The 27,174-nt window shown below is 58.7% G+C and overlaps 2 protein-coding genes across 5 annotated transcripts; both read right to left on the bottom strand.

The window, feature by feature from the left end:
* Positions 1 to 498: 498 nt before the first annotated feature.
* Positions 499 to 12,949, bottom strand: PUF60 (poly(U) binding splicing factor 60; the record flags this gene model as incomplete). Of its 4 annotated transcripts, XM_080694914.1 has the most annotated exons (12): positions 499 to 798; positions 874 to 1,109; positions 1,233 to 1,368; positions 1,459 to 1,649; positions 1,741 to 1,954; positions 2,069 to 2,161; positions 2,240 to 2,401; positions 4,351 to 4,401; positions 5,125 to 5,214; positions 5,307 to 5,402; positions 7,909 to 7,992; positions 12,862 to 12,949. In XM_080694914.1, the coding sequence occupies 12 exons, from the start codon at positions 12,883 to 12,885 to the stop codon at positions 499 to 501; spliced, it is 1,677 nt and encodes a 558-aa protein (XP_080551040.1). The 4 variants fall into 4 exon arrangements, with proteins under 4 accessions (XP_080551040.1, XP_080551038.1, XP_080551039.1 ...); XM_080694912.1 differs by lacking the exon at positions 7,909 to 7,992 and having other exon boundaries at positions 12,862 to 12,885; XM_080694913.1 differs by lacking the exons at positions 4,351 to 4,401; positions 7,909 to 7,992 and having other exon boundaries at positions 12,862 to 12,885.
* A 6,876-nt stretch (positions 12,950 to 19,825) lies between these two features.
* Positions 19,826 to 24,560, bottom strand: NRBP2 (nuclear receptor binding protein 2; the record flags this gene model as incomplete). The annotated part of the gene is made up of 18 exons (XM_080693732.1): positions 19,826 to 19,894; positions 19,976 to 20,031; positions 20,121 to 20,184; positions 20,274 to 20,327; positions 21,167 to 21,302; positions 21,375 to 21,425; positions 21,498 to 21,600; positions 21,686 to 21,818; positions 22,524 to 22,619; positions 22,714 to 22,769; positions 22,852 to 22,935; positions 23,056 to 23,079; positions 23,211 to 23,305; positions 23,395 to 23,435; positions 23,566 to 23,655; positions 23,747 to 23,848; positions 23,926 to 24,048; positions 24,432 to 24,560. 18 exons carry the CDS (start codon positions 24,558 to 24,560, stop codon positions 19,826 to 19,828), a joined length of 1,506 nt encoding a protein of 501 aa, XP_080549858.1.
* Between the last annotated feature and the right edge of the window lie 2,614 nt (positions 24,561 to 27,174).

Genomic DNA, 27,174 nt, shown 5'->3' with positions numbered 1-27,174 from the left:
ACCCGGCGCACGGCTTGCCGGGATCCCAGCCCCGCCCAGGCGCGGGGCGTTGTGGGAGCGGCGGCCAGGCCCCGCCCCCCCGCGAGAGCCGCGGGGCGCCGCTCGCTTTCCCGGGGCTAACGCGCCTCGCCCGCCCCCCTCGCGGGAAGCAAAAGCTCAGCCCCCAGGGCCCGCACAGCACACCGCTCCCGCGCTCCCCCAGCCTTTCTGCGGGCGCCCGCGCAGCCCAGTGCCCCCGCCCACGAGAGGCTGGAGCCTGCCTCCCGCCAGGCCAACACGCCTCCGCGACCTGGGATGTCTACAGAAGGAGACCAACGCACGCGCGGGGCTCACAGGACCAACGCGAGACACAGGCACGTTCGGGGCCAGCAGCATCTGCACCTTTATGCACACTACAGGCTGGGCCGAGCAGAGTGCCTGGTCCCAGGGACACCACTGTTTATGACTATAAAACCCAGAGGAAACGAGCAAGTGCGAGTCCGGGGAACTAGCCCAAGGTCACGCGGAGAGGTCACTGTTATCAAAACGCTCCTGGTCGTACACTTCAGCCACCACTTTGCGGCCAGCGAACCAGCGCCCATTGAGGGCCTGGATGGCCTTGTGAGTCTCTGAGGCCATGGAGAACTCCACAAAAATCTTGACGATGATTTCTGCGTCTTCCTCCTCCCCCTGCTTCTCCTGGTAGATGATGACACGGTTGACAGCACCGAACTTGCCACACTCCTCAGTCACCTCCCCTTCCAGGTCGTCGTCGATGTCCTTGGGGTCCACCATGTTGCGGAGAACCATCACTGTGGACTGTGGGGGAGGGTCGGCTAAGTGCTGCGGCCTGCCCGGCCCACCGCCCCCACCCTCCAGGCCCCGGCTGCCCACCTCCTGTTTGCGGAGCAGCTTCTGCATGACCATGTGGCGGGCACTGCTGCCCGAGATGCTCATGTGCTCCTGCTCACTTAGCATCTCTGGCCGCTCTGACTCAGGAAACAGCTCCTCCTCTTCCTTCTCCTTCTTGGGTTCCAGGAGGCCCAGTGTTGGGGGGCTAGCCAGAATGGGGTTCACCACTCCCACAGAAGGGATGGTGACCGGGATGGGAGGTCGAGCTGGGGTCACACCTGCAGCAAAACCAACCAGGTCTAGCAGTCCACCTTCCCTGAAAAACCTTGGGAAGGAGGCCCGCCCCAACTTGGGCAAGGGAGGGCCAGGAATGGAAAAGGCTGTGGAGGGCTCGGACTCACCTGTGATGACTCCAGGGGCCTGGGCAGCCATGACAGCCTGGGGCAGCGCCCCTAGGGGCTGAGCCAAGGTCAGTGCTGGGGACACCAGTCCAGGAGTGGCCAAGGTGCCCAGTACCGCTGCTCCAGCCACTGCTTCCTGCAACCCAAAGGCCATCCTCAGTCCCTGGTCTGGTTGCCTCCACCCACGACCACCCCGTCAAGCCCACACATCTGCAGCAGCCCTCACCTGAGCTGTAATCTTGGCTGTGGCTGCAGCTGCGGCCACAGCAGCAGCAGGCGGGAGGCCTCCAGGGGTGGCAGGTGTTAACAGAGGCATGGGGGGCGTGACGGCCTTGCCCACCCGCAAGTACTGGCCACCCAGGTCAAAGAGGTTCATGGAAGACACGGCATCCTGGGACGACTGGGCCTTCTCGTACTCTGCAGGGCAGGAGCAGCGGTGAGGAGACCAGCCCTGCCCCAGGTGAGCCCCAGTGGCCAGGTGGCCCTCCCTCTTCACCCAGGAGCTCACCAATAAAGCCATAGCCCTTGTGCTTGCCAGTCGTGGGGTCTCGGGCCAGTGTGCAAGACTTGATCTTGCCAAAGGCCTCAAACACGCTCTTGATGTCGTCGTCAGAGAGGTCCTGGTGCACGGACGCCACGTAGATCCGGTTGAAGGCCCGCGCCTCCTCAGCCAGCTGGTCTATGATGGGCTGGGCCTGCCCTATGTTGCTGGGTCTGCCTACCTGGGGAAGTGGCGGAGGACGAAGAACAGTCAGCCAGGCCCATGCACACAGGCTGCGTGTGGGGAACGGGACGCAGCATTCCGTGGGTCCACGACACGACTCCCACACCCTCACCTTGATGTTCCTGCCCCCCAGCATCACTGAATTCATCTGCTCCAAGGCCAGCTGGGCAGCTTCTGGGACCTCGTACTCCACGAAGGCAAAGCCCTAGGCACAGGAGAGCCCTGCTAAGCCAGGAGAGCCCAGGAGGGCAGGTCCTGGGCAGCTGGGCCCACGTCCGCTCACCTTGTGCTTCATGGTGACGGAGTCCCAGGACATGTCAATGCTCTTGATGGGGCCGAAGGGGGCAAAGGCCTGGCGGATAGTGTCCTCCCCCAGCTCGTAGTAGATGGAGCCCACGTAGACCCGGCACATAATGGCCAGTGCGCGCTGCCGCTGAGCTGCCATCTACAGCAGGACAGAAGGAGAGAGCCGCTGGCTTGTCAGGGGGGCAGGAGGCTCAGCAGCCCTCGCCCAGCCCCGCCTGCCCGCCCAGCTCCGCAGTGGGGAGAGCTCCACACACACAGCAGTGCAGGCCGGCCCCTGTGGTTAGGGCATGGGGTCATTGGGACCCCACCCCAGGAAGGCCAGCCCAGCGCAGGACACAGGTCCCAGGCCAACTGCAGCAGCAAAGCTGCCTGGTCAGGAGGCAGGGCAGTGTGCCCTCCCACCCAGCCCTTGCCTCCAGACTGGGGCCAAGGACCCTGGGGCGGGCTGGGAGATCCTCCCGCCTTCCCGCCAAGTACTGCAGCAGAAAAGGGAAGGAGGAGCCATCCAAGCTGGAGGGACCCACTGGAATGGAGGCCAGAAGAGAGGGTGGCAGAAGACAGGGCCGCCACTGCCCAGAAGAGACCCCAAGGGGAGAGCTCAGGAGCCCGGGAGGGGCTCCTGGAGAGAACACGGAGCAGGCTCATGCAGGGCCAATTCAGGCAGGGGCTCAGTGCTGCTTATTATCTGGGTCCCAAACCCCCTCCAAACAAGCTGCCCGGAGCCTGTGCCTGCAGCCATGAGCGTGTCTTGAGATGGGGACGCCAGGGAGAAGCCTCGGGGCTCCCTGGAACTGGGAGTTGGTGGGCCTGGGTCCTAAGGGACCTCCCCACGCCCTGGGGTGGGCTCCCAGGCAGGGGTTCCCTGAGCATCACAAAAGCCCTTGGCCCCAGGCTGCTGCCCTGCATGAACAAGGGCTCCTCGCTCTCACAAAAGTCCCAGTAGCGGAGACCAGTTTACGTCTACCAGGATCAGCAGGCCTGAGACAGGCCCAGCCCGGCCCCTCACTCAGAGAGGACCCTAAAAGGGCCACATCTCACCCCAATACAGGACTCCCCACAGTGACGCCTACCTTCCCTCAAACTAGAAATTCCCCCAAACTCTGACTGCTCTCTTCAAACTACGCTCCCCAACAAACAGGCCCCAGGCTCCTGCTTAAAGGGGCCGAGGTGAAGCCCTATCATCTTCTCCTAGTGGACTCCTCAGGCATGAAGCCATCTGTCCCTAAGCGCAAGTTCCTAGGGGGCCGTGTTTCCTCCTCAGAGGGGGTCCCCAACTACAGGCAGGCAAAGAGCTCTCTCCCTAACCACATCTGCACTGCCCAGGTCTCCTCAGGGGGTGGACAGCTCCCTTTCACACACTTCCCTGGGCGGACACTTAGTGTATCTCCCTCTGAGGGCAGCTCATTCAGGAATGGCTCCTCTGGGTAGATTCATGCCTCAGGATCTTCCTTCCCCAAGACGGGGCTGGCCTCCTCAGCCCACCTCTGGGCGAGGGAGGGGCAAGTCCCTCCCAGGCTCCTCTGCTGGCCGCAGCCTTGGCCAGTCTCTGCCTCCCCCGGCCACAGGGCCTCTACCCCGCTGACAGCCAGGCCCCTGGCTCAGGTCTTTGTGCTTTGTCTCTTGCTTACTCAGGTCCTCCCAGCCCCGCCCTCCCCCCCTCCCCCCAGGATCTGATGGGGCCACGATTTAGGACCCCTCTCTCCTCAGGGCTTGACCCCACCCAAGGGCCCGGGCACCCTGGAGGCTGATGGAGCTGGAGCCCCAGGTGCGCGCCTGTGTGGTCACAAGGCGCAGGTGAGCCTGGCACCGGCAGCTACCCGCCCTGGCTGGCTGCCGCGGCTGCCCTCCGCAGTTACCTGGCCGGTTAGTTTTAAGGCGGGCCCTCAGAGCGGATGGAGGCCTCCCCAGGGGCGGTCCCGGGTGGGTGCCCGCACCACCGGCCCCGCCATGCCTGGCGCTCTGCTCGCTCGTCCAGAGCTGGCGGGCAGGGCCGGCCAGGGGAGCCAGGTCCCCAGCAGCGGGCTGCGCTGCCCCCCCTAGCCCTGACTAAGGACATGAGCCCCGGAAGAAGTGAGCATTTCTATTGACCGATTGCAAAGGTGAGAGAGGATCTCCAAAGCCCATTGTCACTGCTGCCATCTGAAAGACAGTAAAGACAGAGTTCAGTCTGTTGGAGCCCAGCAGCCCCGCGTCAACACTCACGCAGACAGCGGCCAGGCCGGAGCGCCCGCCTGCCCGCCTGCCAGGGAGGGAGGCCCGCCTGCCTTCCCACACTGCGGCCGAGCGGCCTGCGCCGGCACCTGCCGGGGGCTCAGAGCCCCGGGTGCCCTGCCCGCCACCTCTGCGGCAGGCAGAAGGAAGGGAGGCAGGAGGGGCGGACGAAGCACCACGACCAGCCAGCTCTTCTGGCGCAGTGAATGTTGAGGGCTGGCCTGGGGAGGAGGGCGCAAGGCCCGGGAAGGAGCTCGCAGGCCTCACACAGGCCTCTTCCCATGCGGGCAGCGCAGCCTCGGGCCTGGCAGGGCCCGGCGGCCTGGGCTCACTGCGGGTGGGAGCTGGCCGCGGGGGACAGGGTGCGGGAGACCCAGAGGCAACAGTGGGAAGACCAAGAAGGCGGATGGGCAGAACTACAGATGAGGAGCAGGGAGGCGGTGGAGAGGGGCCGCGGCGAGCAGCAGGCGGGAAGGCTGGGCTGCTCATGCCGCAGGGAGGGCCCGAGGAGGAGTCCTTGAGAACCTGAGAACCCTAACACCGCTGGGGCCGCCGCTGGCACCGAAGAGGAAGAGAAGGAAGAGGAGGCGGCGGGGAGGGCAGGGGCTTCCTGGCCCAGGCTAGGTGGTGGCGGTGGGTGGCGGGGCTCACCTGCAGGTTGGTGAGCTGCTGCTGCTGGTGCGCGATGGTCTGCTTCACCAGCACGCTCTTGATGCTCTGCTCCATGGCGTACTTCTTGGCCTGCGAGCGACAGTGGTGAAGAGCACCCGGCCACCGCAGGGAGGTGGCTGCCCCCCCCTCCCCGCCCCACAGCACCCAGGCCTTGCGCTCACCTTTTGGAGGGCCTCCTGCTGCTCAGGCGTCAGGGGAGGCAGCCCCAGCTTGGCGGCTGTACTCTGCCCGTTCTCCATCTTGATGGGATCTGTGCCCTGGAGGAGGAAGCAGGGGAGGCATTCAGCTGCTGCTCAAGATCTCCTTGCATGGCCCCGTCTCCCCAGTCCCTTCCTGGAGAGGATCAGTCCCTAGCACAGACTGCCCTCTGCCTGGCTTGGATGTGGGTCTGCACCGCCACCCATCCCCATCCCAGGCCTGTCTCAACAAGGACCCACGGGTGGGACATAGCCCGAGGCAGGCAGGTATCTTGGGGGTCCTGAGCCAGCCCGGGGCAGTTGAGAGGCCCAGGCCACAACAGACCCCTGAGGAGCCGCCTTGGTGGAGGAGAGGAGCCAGTGGGTACCAGCCTGACCCGCAGCCTCCACCCACTCAGCAGGCCAGCCAACCTCAGCTGCTCTGCAGGAAGCCAGAGTGGGACCAGACTCTTCAGACATTGTGGGGCACCTTCCTCCTTAGGCTGCTGGGCAGGCTGGCCTCTTAGATGCCTCGTGGCCCCTGCCATGGCCCATGGACTGACAAAGGGTCTCGTCCCCATTGCCCATCGCTGGCCCTGCAGATACTGTGCACACCTCTGAGAGCCGGGGTGCTCTCCAGGCCACACGGGCCCTACAGGAGACTCCAGCCTGCTTCCACCAAACTCCTGCCCAAGCTGTGCCCAGTGCCCTGGGAGAAGGCAGAAGCAGAGCCAGCCAGGTGTGCCTGCAGACCAGGAGATGCTGAGACAGGGTGGCTCGCCACAGCCAGTACGAACCCAAGCAAACGGAACTGGAGTGTGTTTACGGTCCTTCTATCAAAGCAGTTCCAACCAAGTTCCTTGCAGGGGGAAGAACACAGCCATCTAAGCAGGGAGAGAAGCCCATCTGCAGGGCCAGCTGAGTGGGGGAAGGGCAGAGAGAACACATGCCTGCCTGTCTACTAACTCAAAAGACCCCCAGGCCCTCTTTGGCTTCCAGATGCAGCCTTGAGAGGGACAGCAGAGAAGAGGGGGCCCCCAGCACACAGTGAGAAGGAAGAACTGAGGGACAAAGGAGCCAGGGCCAGTGGACCCAAACCGCGACCCCCCATCTGGCCACCTGAGTGCGGGGTTTCTAGCCCAGGGTCAACGGCAGGAAGCCTAGGAGGCCCCTTCCTGGGCAACCAGAGCCCCAAGCAGGCCCATTTTGTTTGTTGGCATCGAGGACCGGGGACTGGCAGTGGATGGATCTTGCTCAGCCTGTCCCTGCTCCCCCTGCTGGCCCCAGGCCCATTCCTACTTAGTGGGAGAGGGCCCAAGACTGGGATGCTGGAGCAGGCTGTCACCATGGAAATCAATGCCAGCCCCTCAGTCCCTAGAAACTTTTCAATCTCCTCTTTGTCTTGGTGAACAAAAGGCCCTTCTCCCACCCACCAATGGTCACTGGACAGCAGCTGGGGCCTGAGCCTCCGCCCTGAAGCTTCCCAGGGTCTAGGCTACTTCCCCCCCAGGGTGCCTGGGGACCAGGAGAAGGACCCAGGCCACATACCACAGGCCTGCTGGGACCCTCTGGATGCAGGCAGTGCCGTGGAGAAACACAAACAAGGGGGCACCAAGCGACGACAAAGCCCAGCTCCACTTCCCAGAGGGCCTGCCTAGGGCCAGCAACCAGAGCAGGACAAGGCTCATTCACACCCGCTGAGCACAGAGGCGGCTGGGCTGGCCTACACCTATGCTTTGACTTGCATGCTACTGTCCTATTTAAATTAAGAGCTAAAATGGACACTTACATTTCTGGTTCTAAACCAAATGCACCTGTCATCTTATTTATTTTTGCAGTACTGGGGATGGAACTCAGGGGCTTTCTTCCTCTGAGTTACACCCCAACCCTATTTTGTTCTTTTATTTTGAAATAGGGTCTAAGTTGCTAAGGCTGGCCACAAGACTGTCAGCCTCCCGTCTCAGCCTCCCAAGTACTGGGATTACAAGTGTGCACCACCACACCTGGCTGCAACCATCATTTTGTTTGTGTGTTTGTTTATTTTTGTGGTACCGGGGATGGAACCCAGGGGCATTGTACCTCCAAACTACACCCCCAGCCCTATTTTTAAAGTCTTTTCATTTCTGAAACAGGGTCTCACTGAGTTGCAAAAGGCCTCGCTAAGCAGCTGAGGCTGTCTGCGAACCGTGATCCTCCGGTCTCAACCTCCCGAGTGCTGGGATTACAAGCCTACGCCACCACGCCCGGCCTTGCAACTATCATTTTAGAACAGGAGGCCTACCCTTCTGCATGAAGCTGACTGCTCAGAGGAGCACGGCCAAGGTCCAGTCCTTAGCACCCCAGCCCAGCCAGCCCACTGCCAGGCCCTGCTTGGGGCCTGAGGCAGGATGGATGCACAGGGGAGAGACCAGGCCAGAAACCAAGTGGGGGAAGGGACAGGAGAGCCTGAGGGTGAGGCAGGATCTACCCAGAAGGCAGAGACGGGTTCCTGGGCTTCTCCTAACCTGCCCCTGGCCAGGTCTCTCTAGGCTCAGGACAGGACAGGTGGGCAGGCAGGCCTGAGGGAGAGGATGCTTGAGGTCAATACCTGTGGAGGCTTCCATTTGTCTCCTGCTGCCACCACTGCCGCCGGCGCCGGCTCGGACCCCCCTCCTTGCTGGCCATTGACCTGCTGCAGGCAGGAAGGAGATGCTGTAACCAAGAGTCACACCCCCACTGCCCAGGCCCTCTCCGCTTCCAGGTGAAGGACTGCTCCCTGTGACCCAGCAAGGGATGCTGGGAAGGGGCACACTCGATATCTCCCAGCACTACCTTCACCTTACACTACCCTCTCCTCAACCCACTGGCACACCTGCAGCCAGTTGCAGGCCCTGGCAGAAAGCAGAGCCATCGGGGCAGGGCAGAGTTGGGAGTCCCTGAGGATGGAACCGGGAGGAAAGGGCAGCGAGGCCAAGGAAAGCCGCCCTCTCCTGCACACCCTCCAGGGCCAGGCTGGATGACAGGGTGATCAGCAGCTGGCCGTCTCTCCACACTCGAGGCAGGCACCTCGCACACACATGGACTGGCCTCAGCTCAGCTCTAGTCTCAGACCTCCACAGGTTCGGGTTAAGCCCAGGCTTCCCGCCCCCAGCAGCCAAGGCTGTCTGATCCCTGGGATTGCAGGGCAGCTGAGCCTCGACCCTCTGTAGTCGACAGAAACCATACTCAGGAGGGACAAAGAGCACTGTCGAGCTGAGCCAGCCCCAGGAAGGCTAGCTCTTGCCATGGCCCTCAGGGGCGCCAGGGGCAAAGACGGCTCAGGCAGGTCAGAGAACTAGGCAGAAAGGCCCTACATACCTACCTACCGCATAGGCTGTGCGGCTGGACGAGAGGACAAAATGTGCTCACCCTGCTCCCAGCTCAAGGATGAGACGCACAGATATCTAAGGACATGGAGGGACAGCTCTGCCCACCCTGGAAGATGTGCACAGACACAGCCAGATGCCAAGTGTCACGCCCAGGGCAGACCCCTGAGGTTCTCAGGCCTCTAGGGTAGGACAGGAGCACAGCCTGGAGAGAACAAGCAAATGAGCCCAGAAGCAGTGGCTGACCCAGCCGCGTAGGGAGCCATTCCCAGTGCTGCCAGCACTGGTGTGCTGTTTAGAAACAGAGACAAAGCAGAGGGGCCCTGACATGGCCACACTCCAGCCAAAGAGCACCTCAGCTGCAGGCCCAGACTTGGGCCTGTACAACCTTCTGCCCACCCACACTACTGAGCAGGCTATTTATGAACCAGGGCATTGCTCAGATAAGAGCCATGGGAAAACTCGGTCCACTGGTGGATACTACGCAGGATGTCCCACCCATTCACAGCAGAACAAAGCTCTCAGGTACACTGAGCCCAGGGCTCTGCTCTAACCAGTCTTTAGGAAGAACACCCAAAAAACCCCATTCATCACCACAGCTAGTCATAGGCTGTTCTCTCTGGAACTGAAATGGGTGCTCTGCAGGAGGATGCTTCCCAGTATGCCAGCTATGCCTCTCAGCAACCAGAACAAAGATGACTTTCCATAAAAGACAAAATAAACAGTCACTTGGACAAATGACACACGGGCTCCAGACCTCAGGCTACTCAGCTGTACAGGGCTCACCTCTAGGGCTGCTGTGAAGATTTACTGGATCACCGCCCATGAAATATCCGAGACAGTCCCTGTGGGTCGCAAGCAAGCCACAGGTGCTAACCATTGCCAGCATCACTAATAATGCCAGCCTCAGACCCCTGGAGCGGGGCTGCAGGAGGCTGTCTTCCATCTGTTCAAGGCCCTTCACATGGAGCAGTGCTCTTACTGCACGGCCAGGCTCCATTCTGAGCACTGCAGATGCAACAAAAACAAGGAGAAAAAGAAAACTCTCTGGAGCCTCGTGCTCAGCTGCTGGCATATAAAGAATGTGCCAACCAGATGCTGCTGCAGTAAGGAAGCTCCTGAGGGGACAAAACAAAGTGAGCAGGGCTGCCTGTGAGGCAGCGGAAAGACAGCCTCCTTGGAAGGCGACACGCAGGCCACCACGGCCTCCAGGAGAAAAAGTGACCATGTTCCTGGGACGGGAGAGGAAAGCAAGGGTGAAGGCCCTAGTGGGAGCAGGCCTGGCCGTCAGAAAGGGAACGACCGAACAGGGCACCAGAGGGGATGCAATGAAGACCAACCCCGCTGAGAGGGGTGCCACCCTGTTTCTGCAGCACCAGGCAGAAAGGATGTCCCAAGAGAGAAGGCCCTTCTGCATCTCCCTGTTCCCTCCCCATCTGCCCTGTGCCAGCCAGGATCAGCCACTCCATCTGCCCTCCCACAAGAGCAGAAGCAACCAAGGCAGGGGAACAGGCTTAGTATTCCAAACCAAGACTGTGAGGACCAGACAGCCCACCTAGAAGCCTTTCCACTAGAAACCAGGGGCTGGGAGACTGGCTCAAAAGTAGAGCATACTAGCATGCGTGAAGTCCTAGGTTCAGTCCCCAGCACCAACACAAATTCCACACACAAGCCAGGCGTGGTGGCGCACGCTTGTCATCCCAGCATTTGAGAGGCTGAGTCAAGAGGATTGCGGTTCACAGACAGCCTCAGCTACTTAGTGAGGCCCTTTGCAATTCAGTGAGACCCTGTTTCAAATTAAGAATAAAAAATAGGACTAGAGGTGTAGCTTGGAGGTAGAATGCCCCTGGGTACCATCCCCAGTACCGCCAAAAAAAAAAAAAAAAAGGAAAAAAGAAAATTTCACACACCAAATAATAATAATAATAATAATAATAAAATAATAATAATAATAATAATAATAATAATAATAATAAAAGGGGAATGTAAACCCAGTGTGAGTGTGGCTCATGCTATACTGGGAGGCTGAGACAGGAGGATCGAATGTAGCAACTCTCAGCAACCTAGTGAGACCCTGTTTCAAAATAAAATGTAACTGGAAATGGTGGCCCACACCTCTAATCCCAGTACTTGGGAGGCTGAGACAGGAGGATCATAGATTTGAGACCAGTCTTAGCAACTTACAGTGAGACTCTCAGCAACAAAGCCAGACCTTTTCCAAATAAAAATTTAAAATAAAAAATTGGTCCGGGGTATAGCTTGGAGGTAGAATAGAATGCTACTGGGTCCAATCCTTAAAAAAAAAAAAAAAAAAAAAGAAAGCAAGCAAGCCGGGCGTGGTGGCGCACGCTTGTCATCCCCGCGCTTGGGAGGCAGACACAGGAAGATCGCGCAGGTTTGAAGCCAGCGGCGTGCGCGCTGGCTTAGGAGACCCTGTTTCCAATTAAAAATGTAAAAATAGGTCTGGGAGTGTAGCCCGGAGGTAGAAGGGCTTCCAGGAACCCAGTACCACCAAAAAAAAAAAAAAAAAAAAAAAAAAAAAAAAATGTGGTTGAGACAAGGATCACAGATTGTTGGTCCTCAGCAACTTAGTGAAACCCTGTTTCAAAAAGAAATAATAAAATAGAGCCAGGTGTGGTGGCACATGATGTAATCCCAGTACTTGGGAGACTGAGACAGGAGGATCATGGTTCGCAGCCAGCCCCAGCTACTTACTGAGGCCCTCCAAAACCTAGCAAGACCCTGTTTCAAATTAAAGAATAAAAAAATAGAGCTGGGGTGTAGCTTGGAGGTATAATGCCCCTGGGTTCAATCCCCAGTATGGGGGGGGGGGAGAAAAATAGGGCTGTCCTTGTAGGTCAGAGGTAGAATGGCCCTAGATTCAATCCCCAGTAACACACACACAGAAATGTGTCAGATTTCCTATAGTTTGTTGCAGCAAGCCTGGGCCCTGACAGTTAAAGAGCACATATTTATCTTGAAGATTGGGATGGCAACAAATACCCACTAACAGCCCTGTTTACAGATCAGACTTACTGCTCATGCCCATCTTTAAAACGACACCACTGACTGGCACCACACAACCACAGAGCTGGGGAGCTCACGCCAGTCTCTTACGCCTTCCTAGCATTAAGTGCTTATCTCCGAACCTCTGTCTCCTTCACCATCAACTCTAATTGTGGCCTGCCCTCTTGCCAAGACTGTTTGCTCCAGCGGCTTCAAGAAACAGCAGGAGTCCGGAGGGGTGGCATACACTTGTAATCCCAGTACTTAGGAGGCTAAAACAGGAGGATTGCAGGTTCCGGGGGGGCAGTCTCGGAAGGTAGTGAAATTATCAACCTAGTGAGACCCTGTTTCAAAATAAAAATAGAGCTGGGGGTATAGCTCAGAATATACAGCCCCTGGGTTCCATTCCCAGTGTCACAAAAAACAAAAACAGCAGGGCATCGTAGGAGGCTAACCACGTAAAAGCCACACACTGGGCTGTCCTTCACAAGCGAGGACATCCTGTGCAGGAGCTCCTCTCCCCCTGGGAAGTGGGTTTCTGCTCCCGTGAAGCAAGGCCCCCAGGGCACGCCCTGAGCCGACCAGCCCTGCCTTCAGTTACCTGGTCCAGCTGCCGTCTCGGACCCTGCCCCTTCCCCTGGGAGTGGGCTGCGGGTGGGTGGGTGGCAGGTAATACATGGGAGAACTGCAGTGGGGAAAGGTTCGGAGGGGAGTGCGGCTTGTGCTGTTGGCGGCGTGCATTCTGCCCGCATGCTAGTCATTCCAGCAGCTCCGGCCATACAGGAGCAGAGGGGGGCTCCTTCCTAGAGCGCACGCCACCGAGCTCGGCCCCCTCTGGCGCCCGGTGCCAGGCGCCGGGCGCGGAGCATCTCGGGCCGGGGCGGGGACGGCCCGTTTCCCCGCCGGCCCCGAAGCCCTCCCAGAGCTCGGGAGCTGCCGAGGGGCCGCGTGCTCCCCCCGCGGGGTAACAGCTTCCCCGCGCCCCGGCGCCGCGGGGCGAGCGGCACCCGAGCTCCCGGACGCCGCCGCCGGAAGCTGCGTCCCGGGCCGGAAGCCGCGCCGCCCGCCCCGCCCCGCCGCCCCGCCCGGCTCCGGGCGCCAGCGCCCACCGCCCCCGGGCCCTCGGCCCCGGCCGGCCGCCGAGCGCCCCCCAGCACCCGAGAGCCGCCCGGGCCGCGGCCCTCACTTACGAGAGCGAGGGTCGCCGTCGCCATCTTGCGTCCGTCGCGGCCGCCGCGCGCTCGCGTCCCGCCCCCTGCCAGTCTCGCGCGATCTGGGCGCCGGAGGCCGAACTCTCGCGAGAAGTCCCTAGCGCCCGAGACCCGGAAGGAGCGGAATGCGCTTCCGGGGCGGAGAGCGCCGGCACCGCCCGAGAGGGCCGGCCGGAGGGCGGTGGCGCCGAGCCTCGCCCGGGGGCTCCGCCCCTCAGGGCCGCCCGCACGCTGCCTTTGACACTTCATCTTGTATCCCTGAAATCCCTAGCCAGTTTAATCCCGCGTCCCGAGCCCCGTCTAAGGCTCAGTCCCAGGAGTGCCTGAGAGCGGGTTCTGAAGCTTCTTTTTTTTTTTGGGGGGGGGCCCTCTGGGGATGGAACCCGGGCCTATTTTTTATTCTTTTGTGGTACTGGGGGTGGAACCCAGAGGCTTTCTACCTCCGGGCTATACTCCCAGACATTATATATATATATATAATATATTATTTGGAAACAGGGTGTCACTAAGTTGCTGAGAGCCTCACTCAGTAGCTGAGGCTGGCTTCGAACCTGTGCGATACTCCTGTCTCAGCCTCCCAAGCACGGGGATTACAAGCGTGCCCACCACGCCCTTATTCTTTATTTTGAAACAGGGTCTCACTAAGTTGTGAAGGGCCTCACTAAGTAGCTGAGGCTGTCCAGGAACCGTGATCCTCCTTTCTCAGCCTCCCAAATGCTGGGATTACAAGAGTGCGCCACCACGCCCGGCTGGGCTCTTACCCTTCCATCGCACTTAGCTTTGAAAGCAGAGATCTAGGCGTTCAGGGTACTCTGGCTGTAGATAAGGTGCGTGGCTTCCTAAACTGACGACACACAGGCAATGGACCTGTACCCCAAGAGATGGCTCGCCAGGCAGTCCTGTAGGAGTGGCACTAGCACGGGTCCCTGGAGGCCCTGAGCTGTACAAAGGCTCCAGGTGTCCATCGGCATGGGAAGCGCTGCCCTGACATTTGTGGTGGGTTGTGTCCAATCCCAAGACTCTGAGAAGAAACTATATCAACTGTCTGAAGCAGCAAAGTGTCTTCCCTGGCTGGGCAGGTCTCCCTTTAACCCTGGGAAGTTTAAAATAAAATACAAAGCCAGGCGTGGTGGCGCACACTTGTAATCCCAGCATTCGGGAGGCTGAGACCGAAGGATCACGGTTTGCGGATAGCCTCAGCTATCTAGCGAGGCCCTCTGCAACTCAGTGAGACCCGGTTTCAAAATAAAGAATAAAATATAGGGCAGGGAGGCTGGGTGTGGTGGCACACACGTGTAATCCCAGCATTCGGGAGGCTGAGACCTGGAGGATGGCGGTTCGCGGACAGCCTCAGCTACTTAGTGAGGCCCTCTGCAACTCAGTGAGACCCAGTTTCAAAATAAAGAATAAAAAATAGGGCAGGGGGTGTAGCTCAGAGGTCAAATGCCCCTAGGTTCCATCCCCAGACCTGCAAAAAAAAAAAAAAAACAAAAAAACAAAACAAAAAACCACAAAAACAGATTATTCTAGTAAAATAGTGCAGAGTATGTTCCTCCCCTTCCTCCTGCAACCCCTCTGAAATGACAGGAAAGGAACTTTATAAAGCAAAGCCCTGGAAGGCAGAGGTAGGATGGGGTGAGCAGAGGGAGTGTGCACAGCAGAGCATCCTTAGCAGCTGGGCTGCGGGTCTCAGGCTCTGAGGGACTGCACGGAAGCACACTAGCAAAAGCAGGAGGCCCGGTTCTCTCTGTTCTTGCCACAGAGACGGCGGACGTTGCTGGACCAGGAGCGGCTGAAGGTGAGCTCCAGGGGAGCAGGGCGGCCTGGCCTGGCCCGCTCCACCTCCCTGCCCAGAGCCTGGCTTCCTACATGTGCCGCCCAGGCTCCCCGGAGCCACCTCCTATCTTCCACAGCTCCCAGCTTAAAAGAAAATATTGGCAGCTGGGGCTGACTGGGAGAATGGCCCAGCCAAGACCCTGGCCTCCTACCTACCAGACTCTGGTAACCCCCAGCTGCCAGGAGCAGTGTACACTCAAGTGCAGCTGGACGTCAGGATCACGGGCTGGCTGATCACTTGAGGGGAGGAAAGAAACTAAGGCCGTATAGGAAGAGGAGGAAGAAAAACCGGGCGAAAGCGATGGTAGAGATGTTGCATCAAAAAACAAACAAGAACTGGAGCCAGGCGTGGTGCGCACGCTTGTAATCCCAGCATTCAGGAGGCTGAGACTGGAGGATCGCGGTTCACTAATAGCATCAGCCACCTAGTGAGGCCCTCTGCAACTTAATGAGACCCTGTTTCAAAATAAAGAATAAAAAATAGGACTAGCGTGTCGCTCAGAGGTAGAGTGCCCCTGGGTTCCATCCCCAGAACCGCAAAATAAATAAATAAATAAATAAATAATAAAATTTAAAAAATAAATAAAATAAATTAAAATAAAGAACAAGCTGGGCGTGGTGGCCCACGCTTGTAATCTCTGAGCTTGGGAGGCTGAGACAGGAGGATCGCACAGGTTTGAAGCCAGCCTCAGCTACTTAGGCTCTCAGCAACTTAGTGAGACCCTGTTTCCAAATAAAATATAAAATAGGTCGGGGATGTAGCCCGGAGGTAGAAGGCTCCTGGGTTCCATCCCCAGTACCACACACACACACAGAAAAACAAAGAACAAAAAATGGGGCAGGGAGTGTAGCTTGGAGGTCGAATGCCCCTGGGTTCTATCCCCAGACCTGCAAACAAACAAATAAACAAAAACTAAATGAGAGATCTTTCCTTTTTTTCTTTTCTTTCTTTCTTTCCTTTTTTTTTTTTTTTTTTTTTTGCAGGTCTGGAGATAGAACCCAGGGGCATTCTACCCCAGCCCTATTTTTTATTCTTTATTTTGAAACAGGGTCTCACTAAGTTGCGGAGGGCCTCACTAAGTAGCTGAGGCTGTCCGTGAACCACGATCCTCCTGTCTCAGCCTCCTGAATGCTGGGATTACAAACATGAGCCACCGCCCAATGAGAGATCTTTCACATGAAAAATATGAGAGGGGAATAAGAAATTCATTGAAAGATGAAGTTGAAATCATTCTGATTGCATAACAAAACATAAATGGTAATAATCGCACTCCGAGCTGGGGGCCTGCCTGGCTGGCCGAGCGTCCGCAGTGGTGTGCTGGGGAAGCGGGGCGGGTCTCACCACCACCAGGTGGAGCCTCAGGTACTACCCTCTGTGACAAGTACCTCCACAGCTCTGGCTTTGCACTCAGGTACTTGGTGCCAGGCACCGTCCTGACCTCACAGGAGCTCACGCCGCCCTTATAGCAACCTCTGCAGAGGTGATATCTGCATTGCTCCTGCCGAGGCAGTGCAGGCACAGCTAATGTCACCGCAGGGAGCAGATTAGCTCCAGAGCCTGGGCTCTTAACCACATGAGTGCATCGCTCAAAAGATAAGTCCAGATAAGTCCAGTGGCACATGCCTGTAATCCCAGTATTTGGGAAGCTGAGACAGGAGGATCAAAGGCTCGAGGCCAGCACGCGGTAACCTGATGAGATCCTGTTTCAAAATAAAAAATAAGTGAGTCAGGAGGATTGTAGGTTTGAAGCCAGCCTCGGCAGCTTAGCCAAGCTGTTTCCAAATAAAATATAAAATAGGTGTGGGGGTATAGCTCAGAGGTTGAAGGCCCCTGGGTTCCCTCCCCAGTACCACAAAAAATAAAATTAAAATTAAAAAAGGGCTGGGAAGCCGGGCGTGGTGGCGCATGCTCATAATCCCAGCGCTCGGGAGGCTGAGACAGGAGGATCACAGTTCGTGGACAGGCTCAGCTATTTAGCGAGGCCCTCTGCAACTCAGTGAGACCCAGTTTCAAAATAATTAAAAAATATGGCAGGGGGTGTAGCTTGGAGGTAGAATGCCCCTGGGTTCCACCCCCAGACCCGCAAAAAAAAAAAAAAAGGGCTGGGAGTGTAGCTTAATGAATTGTCCAGGAAAAAGGAAGAGGGAGAAATCAACAAAGAAGTAACTCAAGAAATTTTCCATTTCTGAACAACAGATGAAAAAGTCTCTGAAAATTGCCAAAGCACTGGGGCAAAGAAAAGAGACATGGAGTTCCTGGGGTGAGGAGCAAATGGCCGAGCCTTTCCAACCCTGCAACTGAGCCACTCTCAAGCTAGTGTGAGGCTAGGATAAGGACACACGAGAAAGATCTCCTCACTTCCCTGCGTCCTCGCTCAGGCACCTTGGAAGATGTCCCTGCTCAAAGGGGGTGAATATGGAGGAAAGACCAGACACCCGTGGTGCTGACAGCCCAGGCTGACGACTGGGCCACGGGCGACAGCAGCCCTAGACACAGCCTGGCATGTGGGGATTCCAAGGAAAACAGAACTTAAGTGGTCACTTATGCCCGACTCCTGAGTATTGAGAGGAAGTCCACATGTGTGCAAGGGAATCTGTTGTTGTTGTTTGTTTGTTTTGTGGTACTGGGGATGGAACCCAGGGATATTCTAACTCCAAGATACACCCTAGCCCTATTTTTTTTTTTTTTTTTTTTTTTTTTTTGGTGGTACTGAGGTTCCTGGAAGCCCTTCTACCTCCAGGCTACACTCCCAGACCTGTTTTATATTTTTATTTGGAAACAGGGTCTCTCAAGCCAGCAAGGCTGGCTTCGAACCAGGCGATCCTCCTGTCTCCGCCTCCCAAGCGCGGGGATTACAAGCATGCGCCACCACGCCCGGCCTAGCCCTATTTTTTTATTCTTTGTTTTGAAACAGGGTCTTACTGAGTTGCAGAGGGCCTCACTAAGTAGCTGGGGCTGTCCGTGAACCGCGAGCCTCCGGTCTCAGCCTCCCAGTTACTGGATTCTAAGTGTGCACCACCACTCCTCGCTGCAAGGGAACCTAAAGATGAATTAACGGCACACACAGAACACTAAGAAAAAAAGACAATTATTAACTCCAGGGAAAACAAAAAGTTGTGCAAGAAAGAAAATATAACCTAGGACACCTTGTTCTGTGCCAAGACCTACAGTAACAAAGCTGTAATAATACTGCGGCAGCTGCAACACCCATCACACTGGGAATAGAGCTGGCTGGGCCAGGGTGCAAATGCCTCTTCCCCCTCGGAGACCTGGGGACACCTAATTCAATAAACAGGACCCAAAGCGTGCTTGTAGATTAAGAAAAACGGATTCAAATTCCTTTCAAGAAGCAGCTTCAGGAAGAGTGGTGGATTTGGGAGGAATCAGGGCAGGAGACGGCATTTACTATTGGCCCTCTAAAACCACTGTACTTAAAACAACATGCATATAACTCTAAAAAGGCAACTTAAAAAACTCAATGTAGGCATGAGTAAGTGCAGCAAAGGTAGTATTGATGCTTTTAAGTTCAATCAATTTAAGTTCCATTCAATCAATTGGTACAATGTTATATATTTGCCACTCAAACTGTTTAAGACCATGCAGATAGCTTAGTATTAAGATTCCTCCTAGAATGTGCAAGTTATTTGAAATCTATAATTTCTTAGTTAAAAGGTATGAGAATTTTAAAAACATATAAATAGTACCGGAATGTTTACGATAACTTGAAATTCAACATAGTTGTTCATTTAATTTATTTGACATGCCTTGGCAAATTTGTTTGGTTTTGGCTTTGGTTAGGGAGGTACAGTAGGCAGAATGCTCCCTCCCAGGACGTCCATTCTCTAACCACAAGACCCAGTGAATATTAGTTCACCTGGCAAAAGGAACTTTGTAGATGTGATTATCTTACAGACCTTGAGGGAACGATCATCCTGGACTGTCTGGGTGGGCCCAGCCTAATCACAGGAGTCTTTATGGAGAAAATCCTGACTGCAGAGAACCAGCTGATTCATGACCAAGAGTCAACCTGCTGCTGCTGGTCTCCAGGGTGGAGAAAGGAGTCAGGGAATACGGGCAGCCTCTAGAAGTTGAGAACAGCCCATGAAGAGCTGGGGGCCTTGGTCCTCCCCGCTGCAAACAAGAGGACCCCCACCAACAGTGGAGTGAGCAGCACGCAGATTCCCTCCAGGAAGGAACACAGCACCCGCCAACACCCTGATTCCAGGCTACAAGACCAGTACCAGGCTTCTGACCTACTAAATTATACAAAGCTTCTGTTGCTTTGAGCCACTAAGTTTGTGATCAATTTTACAGCAGCAATATAAAACTAATACAGTAGTGAGCCTTCCTGGTTTGACATTTGAAATGCTTTAAAAGAAACTGGAATGGATTAAATTTATACAATTTAAAAATGTTTAAGATAGTTTAACTAAAGTTGAAGTTGGAGAAGTGGCAGTCGAAAGCTGAGGAGAGTGGGCAGAGTCCACGAGGCGCTGGACCTCCGTGACTGAGACAGGAGTTGAGTGGGGGGATCCCCAGGGAGGAGGTGCGGGAGGATGCTTGACCTCTGACCCCCCAGGCCAGGGAATGCAGAAAACAGCCACTGGAAGGCCTTGGGGGGCCCTTGGTCTCAGAGAATTGCTGAGGTCAGAGAGGGGTGCAGAGTTGCTCCACGTGGGACCAGGGACTTTGCTGATCACGGCCCCGACTCTGGGCTCTCTGTCCTGTTTCTCTGGCCAAGTCCGGACCCTGCCTGGTACCTAGCACTCTCTCTGACTTCTGCAGCTGCTCCGCTGGGCTCGAGGGGCAGGCTCCCTGCCTGGGTCTTCGGTGTCCCTGATGGCTGCTGAGCTGACTGGGCGACCACTCCCCTGACAGATCTGTCCGGGGCTGACCCCACCCTCGGTCCTCAGTCCCTGATGGGCCCCACCACCCTGGGCCCCATGCTGCTGCGGGAGGACAGGCTGCTCAGGAGCAGGGCCCAGCCAAAGTTCATTTGCAACTAGGCACACAGGCGAGGGCTGCTGCCAGCAGAACTGGACTCTTTCCCCCATGGACTGCCCCGAGTGGGCAGCACCTGGGGTTGGGCCTCCAGTGCTGGATGGGTCAGGCCTGGGCCCCACGGTACTTGAGGAATGTAGTCTCCAGGAAGGTGGCTAGCTTCATCCGGTCGTCCTGCAGGGGGAGGGAGGCATGGGGGACCGAGCGGCACAGCACACCCTGCGCCCTCCTAGCCCAGCCGAGCACCCTGCCCACCTCATGCAGGAAGCCGTAGTGCACCAGCTCAGCTGCGAGGTCCTGGGCGCTGTCCGCTGCAGCGAGGGCGGGGGGGGGTGACTCGTGAGGCTGCGCCCACTCCAGCTCCCCAGCCCGGCCTGCCACCCCGGCCCCAGGAGCCTACTTGGGAGCAGGTCGTAGGTCAGCTGCCTGTGCAGCCTGTCCTCCAGCACCAGAAGCAGCGTGAGCTGGGGGTGGAGGGCGTGGTCAGGACCGCGCACTGGGCGCCGAGTGGGCGTGCCCTGCCTTCCCCAGCCCTGCCCGCAGGCCCGCTCACATGCCAGCGCCCTTTGTCCTCGCTTCTCTCCAGGTTGCATTGCATCTGGACCACCTGGTGGCAGGGAGGCCAAGTCACCCACAAGGGCTGGATCTCAGCAGAGGCGCCCAGAAAGGACAGCAGAGATTAGAAACGGGAGAAATCTCCAAGGGGAGCCCAAAAAGGTGCTCTCAATGCTAACTGCTGGCTCCTTAAGGAAAGCTTCAAGGAGTGGGCACTGGGGCTGGGCACTGAAGGCTGAATAGGAGCTTTCACCAATAGAGAATGCCTGGTGAAGGAGGGAACTGTGGGATGCAGGGAGGAGAGAGGTCAGCCTGGATGTGACAGAGCAGACACGTAGGATACTAGCGCGAACAGGCCCGAGAGCCTGGGGCTGGGACTGATGGCTCCCTGAGCTCTCTGGGCGGCTTGGACTGTCAGGACTTGAACCGCACCGTAAACGGAAGGCAGGCAGGCAGGAGGGGAGACCAGGCCAGGGGCTGGTGCAGCAGCCAGGTGAGGAGTGGAGGCGGCTCGGATCAGGGCAGTGGCCCAGTGTGTATGGACATGGACGAGGCCGGGCTGAGCATGAGGGGCTCCCCATGAGCATGGCCTGGCGGGAGAGGCCTGGGAAGCTTGCTGGTGAGGGGAGGGGAACCCGCAGACCCAGGGCTGGGCTCAGATGAGACTTCTGGAGAAGGCTGCTGGGAACACGAGGGGTGGGGGCAGGAGTAAGGGGCTGTGAGAAAGGGGCGGCCCAGCTTGGCCTGCGGGCACCCAGCCCCCACAAGGGCCAGCCTGGGTCTGGTCTTGGGTTCCTGGAGGATGGCCGGGCCGGGGAAACAGCCCTGGGAGAGGCCACCCACTGGGCGAGACGGTCTAAGGCAGCATGGTGCGGCGGAGGGGGCACTTGCCTTTCTGGTCTCTGAGTCAAAAGGCTCTGGTGTCGGGGTCTTGGCCTTTTGTGTCTCCTCAGGGGGTGGGGCCAACACCCGGGGCAGCCCCAGGGGTCTAGCGGCAGCAAAGTTCATGAGTGGGTAGATCCCATTCCTGGGGATACAGGGGTGTGGCTGGGGGCTCGGGCCTGACAGCCCTGCTCCCCAGCCTTATCCCACCTCTCACCTGACATCTTCCAGGAATTTGTCCAGCTCCAAGAAGGAGACCTCTGAGTACCTGGAGTGGGCGGAAAGCAATGAGCAGTGGCCGGCTGCAGGCGGGCCTGGCTGCCGAGGGGCTGCTGCTCACCGCCACTGCATGGGGGGCCGGCGGAGCCGGGGCATCTCTGCCAGGACGGCGTGCAGGTCCATGGCCTTGGTCTTCTCCTCCACCACGTTCTCGGGCATGAGGTCTGTGGGCACAGGAGTGTGCAGGGTGGTGGGCCTGAGCCCCTCCGGCGGGCGCCTTGCCGTCCTCCCCGAGGCCCCTCTCCTCACACTGGTGCTGGATGAAGCAGTGGGCCGCGAGCAGCTTCAGGGAGTGAACCTCAAAGAGCACGCGGTGGAAGAGGAGGTTGTGGGCAGAGGGCCTGCGTGCCGGGTCCCGGGCCAGGCAGGAGAGGATGAATTCCTGGGGCGAGGAGAGGGGAAGGGAAGGGAGGGAGGTGGGCGGTGGCAGAGGCCCCTAGACCCCAGGGGTACCAGCCCCGACCCTCCCTCCCCAGGGATGCCACAAGAGCAATCCTGTGGGAAGGTGGCCCATCCGCAGCCGGGCCAGGACCTGTGCTCAGAACACCATGTGTAATTCCCTGACTCACAGGAACTGTACAAGTGGGGGCTGTGACCTCTGCTTCAGGTGAAAGCCACTGCCAAGCCCCTTTTGGTGGTCACAAATCAGGCCAGACTCAAGATGACTTGCTGGCTAGCCAGCCGCTCCGCGTGTGTGCCCTCTCCTCTCCACCCACCCTTCCTGCCCATTGTGCCCCTCCACCCAGGCCAAGCCTGCCCACCTCCCGGGAGGGAAAGGCAGGACCTGGAGTCAGGCCCCTGGGTACCAGTGCCACCCCGGGGCGTGGCGGCCTTTGGCCTCTCTAAGCTTCATTCTCTTTCTAGAAGGGTAATCTCTCTCTCTCTCTTCTCACCCCTAGTCACATTCTTAGAATGTGCTGCCTTCTTCATAGGCTCACATGGTGTCTCCCGCCAGTGGGCCTTTGTGAATTGCCTGGCACTTCTCTACTGTGCTAACTGGCCAATGTCCATCTGGCCTGCCTAGAGTTCTTCAGGCCCTACCCAGGACACCTCAAGTCAGCCCCCGCGGCCAGGGCAAGCCTCTTACCCGCATGTTGGGGTCACTGAGCGAGTGCCTGGCTCTGGCAATGGCCTCTTCTGTGACTCGGGTGTCCCCGTTAGCTTGGATCTCCAGCACGGCCATCTGGGGTGCAAGGCCCGGCCCACATGAAGGGGGACAGCACAGGTAAGAGGGCGTGGAGCCCAGCTGGAGGGGGTGAGGAGGCAGGGGCCAGTACCTCCAGGGCACACATTCCAAAGGAGAAGATGTCCACAGCGGTCCCATCGGCTACCTCTGACAGCGGGAAAGAGAGGCAGAGCGAGTAGGACCCATGTGCAGGCAGGTGGGGCAGATGCGCCGGCCCCTCCGCACTCACCGCCGTACTCTGGTGGGAAGAAGTGCAGGTTCCGCAGCTCCTCCCGCTCCGCGAGGATTGGGCTCCGGAGATCATCTGGCAGTGCTGAGGGAGGCGTAGGGCTCAGCGGGCGGCCCAGGCACCCCTCCCCAGGCACCCCTCCTCCCTGCCCCTGCTCAGCAGACAGCCCAGGCACCCCTCCTCCCTGCCCCTGGACTCACGAACCGTTGGAGAAGATGCGGTACCACACTGGACCAGCCGCAGGGCGGGGGTGAGGAGAAAGAGCGGTCAGTGGCGGAGACGGTGGGGACGCTGGGCCCTGGACGGCAGCCGGTGCTCCCACGCCGCCCAGCCTCCCCGCCTTGCCCGCACCCACACACCGGAGCCGATCTTGATGAGGCCGTTGTGCTGAATGAAGATGGTGTCACTGGTGAGGTTGCCGTGGATGATGGGGGGGTTGCAGGCGTGCAGGAAACTACAGGCGGGGGAAGAGGGCCAGTGGAGCCAGGTCAGAGGGTGCTGCGCAGTGGTGTGGGGAGTGGCAGGCAGTGGACCACTCCTCACCTGAGCGCGGACAGGATCTGAGTGCACCATCGCTTCCAGGCCTGGCAGCAGACGACGCAGGACTTCGTCGGTTGGGCCGGAGAGGCGGCTCGGCCAGCGAGCCGCCTGCCACCCCTGCCCACCCCCACCCCGGCCCTCCCACCCGCCCGTGCCCCAGCCCACTCCCCATACCCGGGCGTTCATGGCTTTGTGGTTCTTCTTGGTCTTTTTGAGGAACTGCTTGAGGCTGCCCGAGGACACGTACTCAGTGATGAAGATGACCTGCAGGCCAGGCGGGCTCCAGGGCTGCACGGCGCCGGGCGCCCCGCCCGCCTGCCCGCCCCCCCCCCCACCGCCGACCGCCCTCGCTCACCCTCGCGCGGGCCTCCGAGGCGTCCAGCCAGTGCTTGTGCAGCTTGACGATGTTGGGGTGGTCCACCAGCGCCAGCTGCTCGAACATGGCCTGGATCTTCTCCTAGGGAGAGGGGCCGTCATGGGCGTCGCGGGCCAGGCGGGGGGGGGGGGGGGGGCAGGGCGGCGGGCCTCACTCACCTCATGAGCTGCGAAGGCCTTCCTGTCGCCGAAGTGGAGCTCATTCCACACCACCTCCACCCCCTCCTCCGTGTCCATGGCCAGGAAGGTGCTCTGGACCCCGGGCATATTCCCCTGGTTGACCTGGGGTGGGGGATGTGCGCCCGGTAGGTGTGAGGGTGAGGGTGGTCACCTGGTGCCCACACCCCCCTCGGGGCAGGCGTGCGCTGCAGGCCCAAAGCTCTGTCTGGGAAGGCTGGGGGCCTGGAGGGGTGAGCCCGGGAGCCCGGGGCGGGATCCAGGCTGGGCCCAGGTGTTTGGGGCAGGTTTCAGGGATTGAGTGATCCCCAACTGGTCAGCGGGATCCCAGCCCTGGGGAGGTGGTCCTGTTAGAAGACTGACCCCCGGGGAATGGGGGTTCTCGCCGAGGGCCAGGGGCCAGCCAGGAGGCTGCGCCGGCGCCCCCGCTCCGCGCAGCCCCCGCCCCTCCGGCCCGGAGGGCGACGTCGCCCCCAGCCCGCGCCCACCTGCTCCCGCCGCTTCTGCCAGCGGCCGCACGGGCTCTCCTCCAGGATGTCGCTCTCGTCTTCGCTCTCGTCCTCCCGCTCCCTCTCCCGCTCCCGGGCCCGCCGTGGCGCCTGCTCCGGGGCCGCCATGGCTCAGCGAAGCGAGCCGCCGCCCTGCGGCCGCCCGTCCTGGTCCCGCGCCCGGCCGCCCAGCCCCGAGCCCAGCGGAGCCGCCGCCGACTCGAGCCCCCGCCCGGCTCCGGGAACGGGGAGGCGCGGGCGCACGGAGGGCCGGCGGGGCCGGGGGTGGAGCCGACGCGCCCTCCCGAGCTGCCTCTGCGGGCCGGACCCCGAGCGGGCTCCCAGGCGGCGGCGAGGCCCCGCCCCGCCCCGCCCGCCCCTCCCCGCCCGGCGCCCCGCCCCGGCGCCCCGGCGCCCCGGGCCCCGCCCCGGCGCCCCGGCCCCGCCCCGGCGCCCCGGCCCCGCCCCGCCCGGGCCCCGCCCCGGCGCCCAGGCCCCGCCCCGGCGCCCAGGCCCCGCCCCGCAGAGCCCGGTGGAGCAGGGCTTCGCAGGCACTTCCTCCTCCGTAGCCGCCGCTCTCCACCCGGGTGATCCGCCTCGGTCTGGGCCCGGCTGGGCGCGCTGAAGCTTCCGTGGCCAGCGGGGCATGGTGGTGTATGTCTGAAATCCAAGTACTTGCGAGGCTAAGACAGGAGGATCGCAAGTTCTCGGCTAGCCTCACCAATTTAGCGACGCCCTCTCGCGACTTAATGAGACCCTGTTTCAAAACTAAAAGATAAAATAGGGTTGAGGGTGTACCTCGGAGGCAGAATGCCCCCTAGTTTCAATCCCCAGTACCACCACCAAAACAAAAAACAAAAAACCCAGTTTCTGCGGCCCGTGCAGGCCCAGCTCCAGGAGCCGCCCTTCTGCCCTTCTTGCTGCAGCGCATTCCCACCCCACTCCTGCTGCCACGCAGGCATGTCCTGTCCGGCTACAACCCGCCCTGAGTTTGCCAGGTGTAGAGAGCCCGCCTACTTGTCATTGGCCCGAAGGACTGAGGGAGACCCACTGGGCTGTAGAAGGCCCCATAGACTCAAAAATAGGACAATTCAACCGGACATGGTAGCCTGTAGTCCTAGTACTTGGGAGACTGACACAGGAGGATTGCAGGTTCAAAGCCAGCCTCAGCAATTTAGTGAGAGCTGCAGCAATTTACTGAAACCCTGTTTAAAAATAAAGAATAAGAGCCCGTCATGGTGGCGCACACTTGTAATTTCAGCAGTTGGGAGGCTGAAACAGGAGGATCATGGTTCCAAGACAGCCTCAGCTACTTAGTGAGGCCCTTTGCAATTCAGTGAGACCCTGTTTCAAAATAAAGAATAAAAAATAGGGCTGTGGGTGTACCTTGGAGGTAGAATGCCCCTGGGTTCCATCCCCAGTACGCAAAAAAAAAAAAAAAAAAAAAAAAAAAAAAAAAAAAAAAAGCACAACTGTAATCCTAGTACTTGGGAGGATCTCAGTTTTGAAGTTAGCCTCAAAATAGCTGGGCGTAATGGTGCATGCTTATAATTCCAGTGCTTGGGAGGCTGAGACAGAAAGACTTCAGGTTCAAGGCCAGCCTCAGCTACTTGTAAGGCCCTGTTTTAAAATGTAAAAATAGGGCTGGGGAGTCCAGTGTGGCGCTGCACGTTTGTAATCCCAGTACTGGAGAGGCTGAAACAGAAAGTCCTTTGCAAATTAGTGAAGACCCTGCTTCAAAATCAAAAACAAAAAATAGGGCTGGGTCTGTAGTTCGGAGATAGAATGCTCCTAGGTTCCATCCCCAGTACCTTTAAAATAAATAAATAATTAGAAAGTGCTGGGGGTGGCGATTTTCTATCTTCTCTCCCCAAAGGCACTTTCTCCTTCCCACAGTGGTCACACCTAGGGCAGTAGTGGAGCCGCCAGGAGGTGCCCCTGGCATGCAGCCCCTCCCTCTCAAGGATACCCTCCCCAGCTCGCCCCCTTCACCCTTCAGACCTAAACCCCAAGGACTCTGCTGACCAGCACTATTCCCTGTGTACCCTTCAGCCAGCGCCAGGACTGTCTGTTCAGAGCCCTAAGCCTGAGAGGGTTAACTCAGTAGGTTTGGGAAATCGGAACCTTGCATCTCCCAAAGAAACTCTCTCAGGATCAGCACCAGGAGCCCCCATGCACCCTGGGGATATGCTGCAGGATGTGAGTCTGTGTTCAGTGGGACTCGGGGCCACACCAGCTAGCCGGCTAACAATGTGACTGGGGGCTGGGCCTTGGGTGCCCATGGCCAGCTGACCTCTGCCAGAGGGGAGGGGCGAGACTGAGGTCAGCTACTCAGGTGGTCAGCCTGGGTGTCAAGGCTGATGGTATGCCTATGCACTGTCACATGTCACTGATGGGGAAGTTCACGTTGTCCAATGACCACCTAGGACCACCTAGGACAGGACAACTGGATGCTCGCAGGCGGCCTCGCAGGGCGCCATCCCATGAGCCCTTGCTGCTGAGGTTTGCACAGGTGGCCTTCACCATGATGTATTGCACCTGTGACTCTCAGCTTTCTGCATCTCAGGAGCCCTTTTGGCGGGTCACAGAACTTAAGGGTGGTGCTGGGGACACCCCAGTGGTAACATCGCTGAAGTCCAGATCCTGACCATGGCCAGGTGTAGTGGTGCACACCTGTAACCCCAGCGCTTGGAAGGTTGAGACGGGATTGCAGGTTTGAGGCCAGCCTCAGCAACTTAGTGAG

Source organism: Muscardinus avellanarius (genome assembly GCF_963383645.1).
Source record: "Muscardinus avellanarius genome assembly, chromosome: 4".
NCBI classification, from domain to species: Eukaryota; Metazoa; Chordata; class Mammalia; order Rodentia; family Gliridae; genus Muscardinus; species Muscardinus avellanarius.
This window is presented reverse-complemented; position numbering and strand designations above follow the sequence as displayed.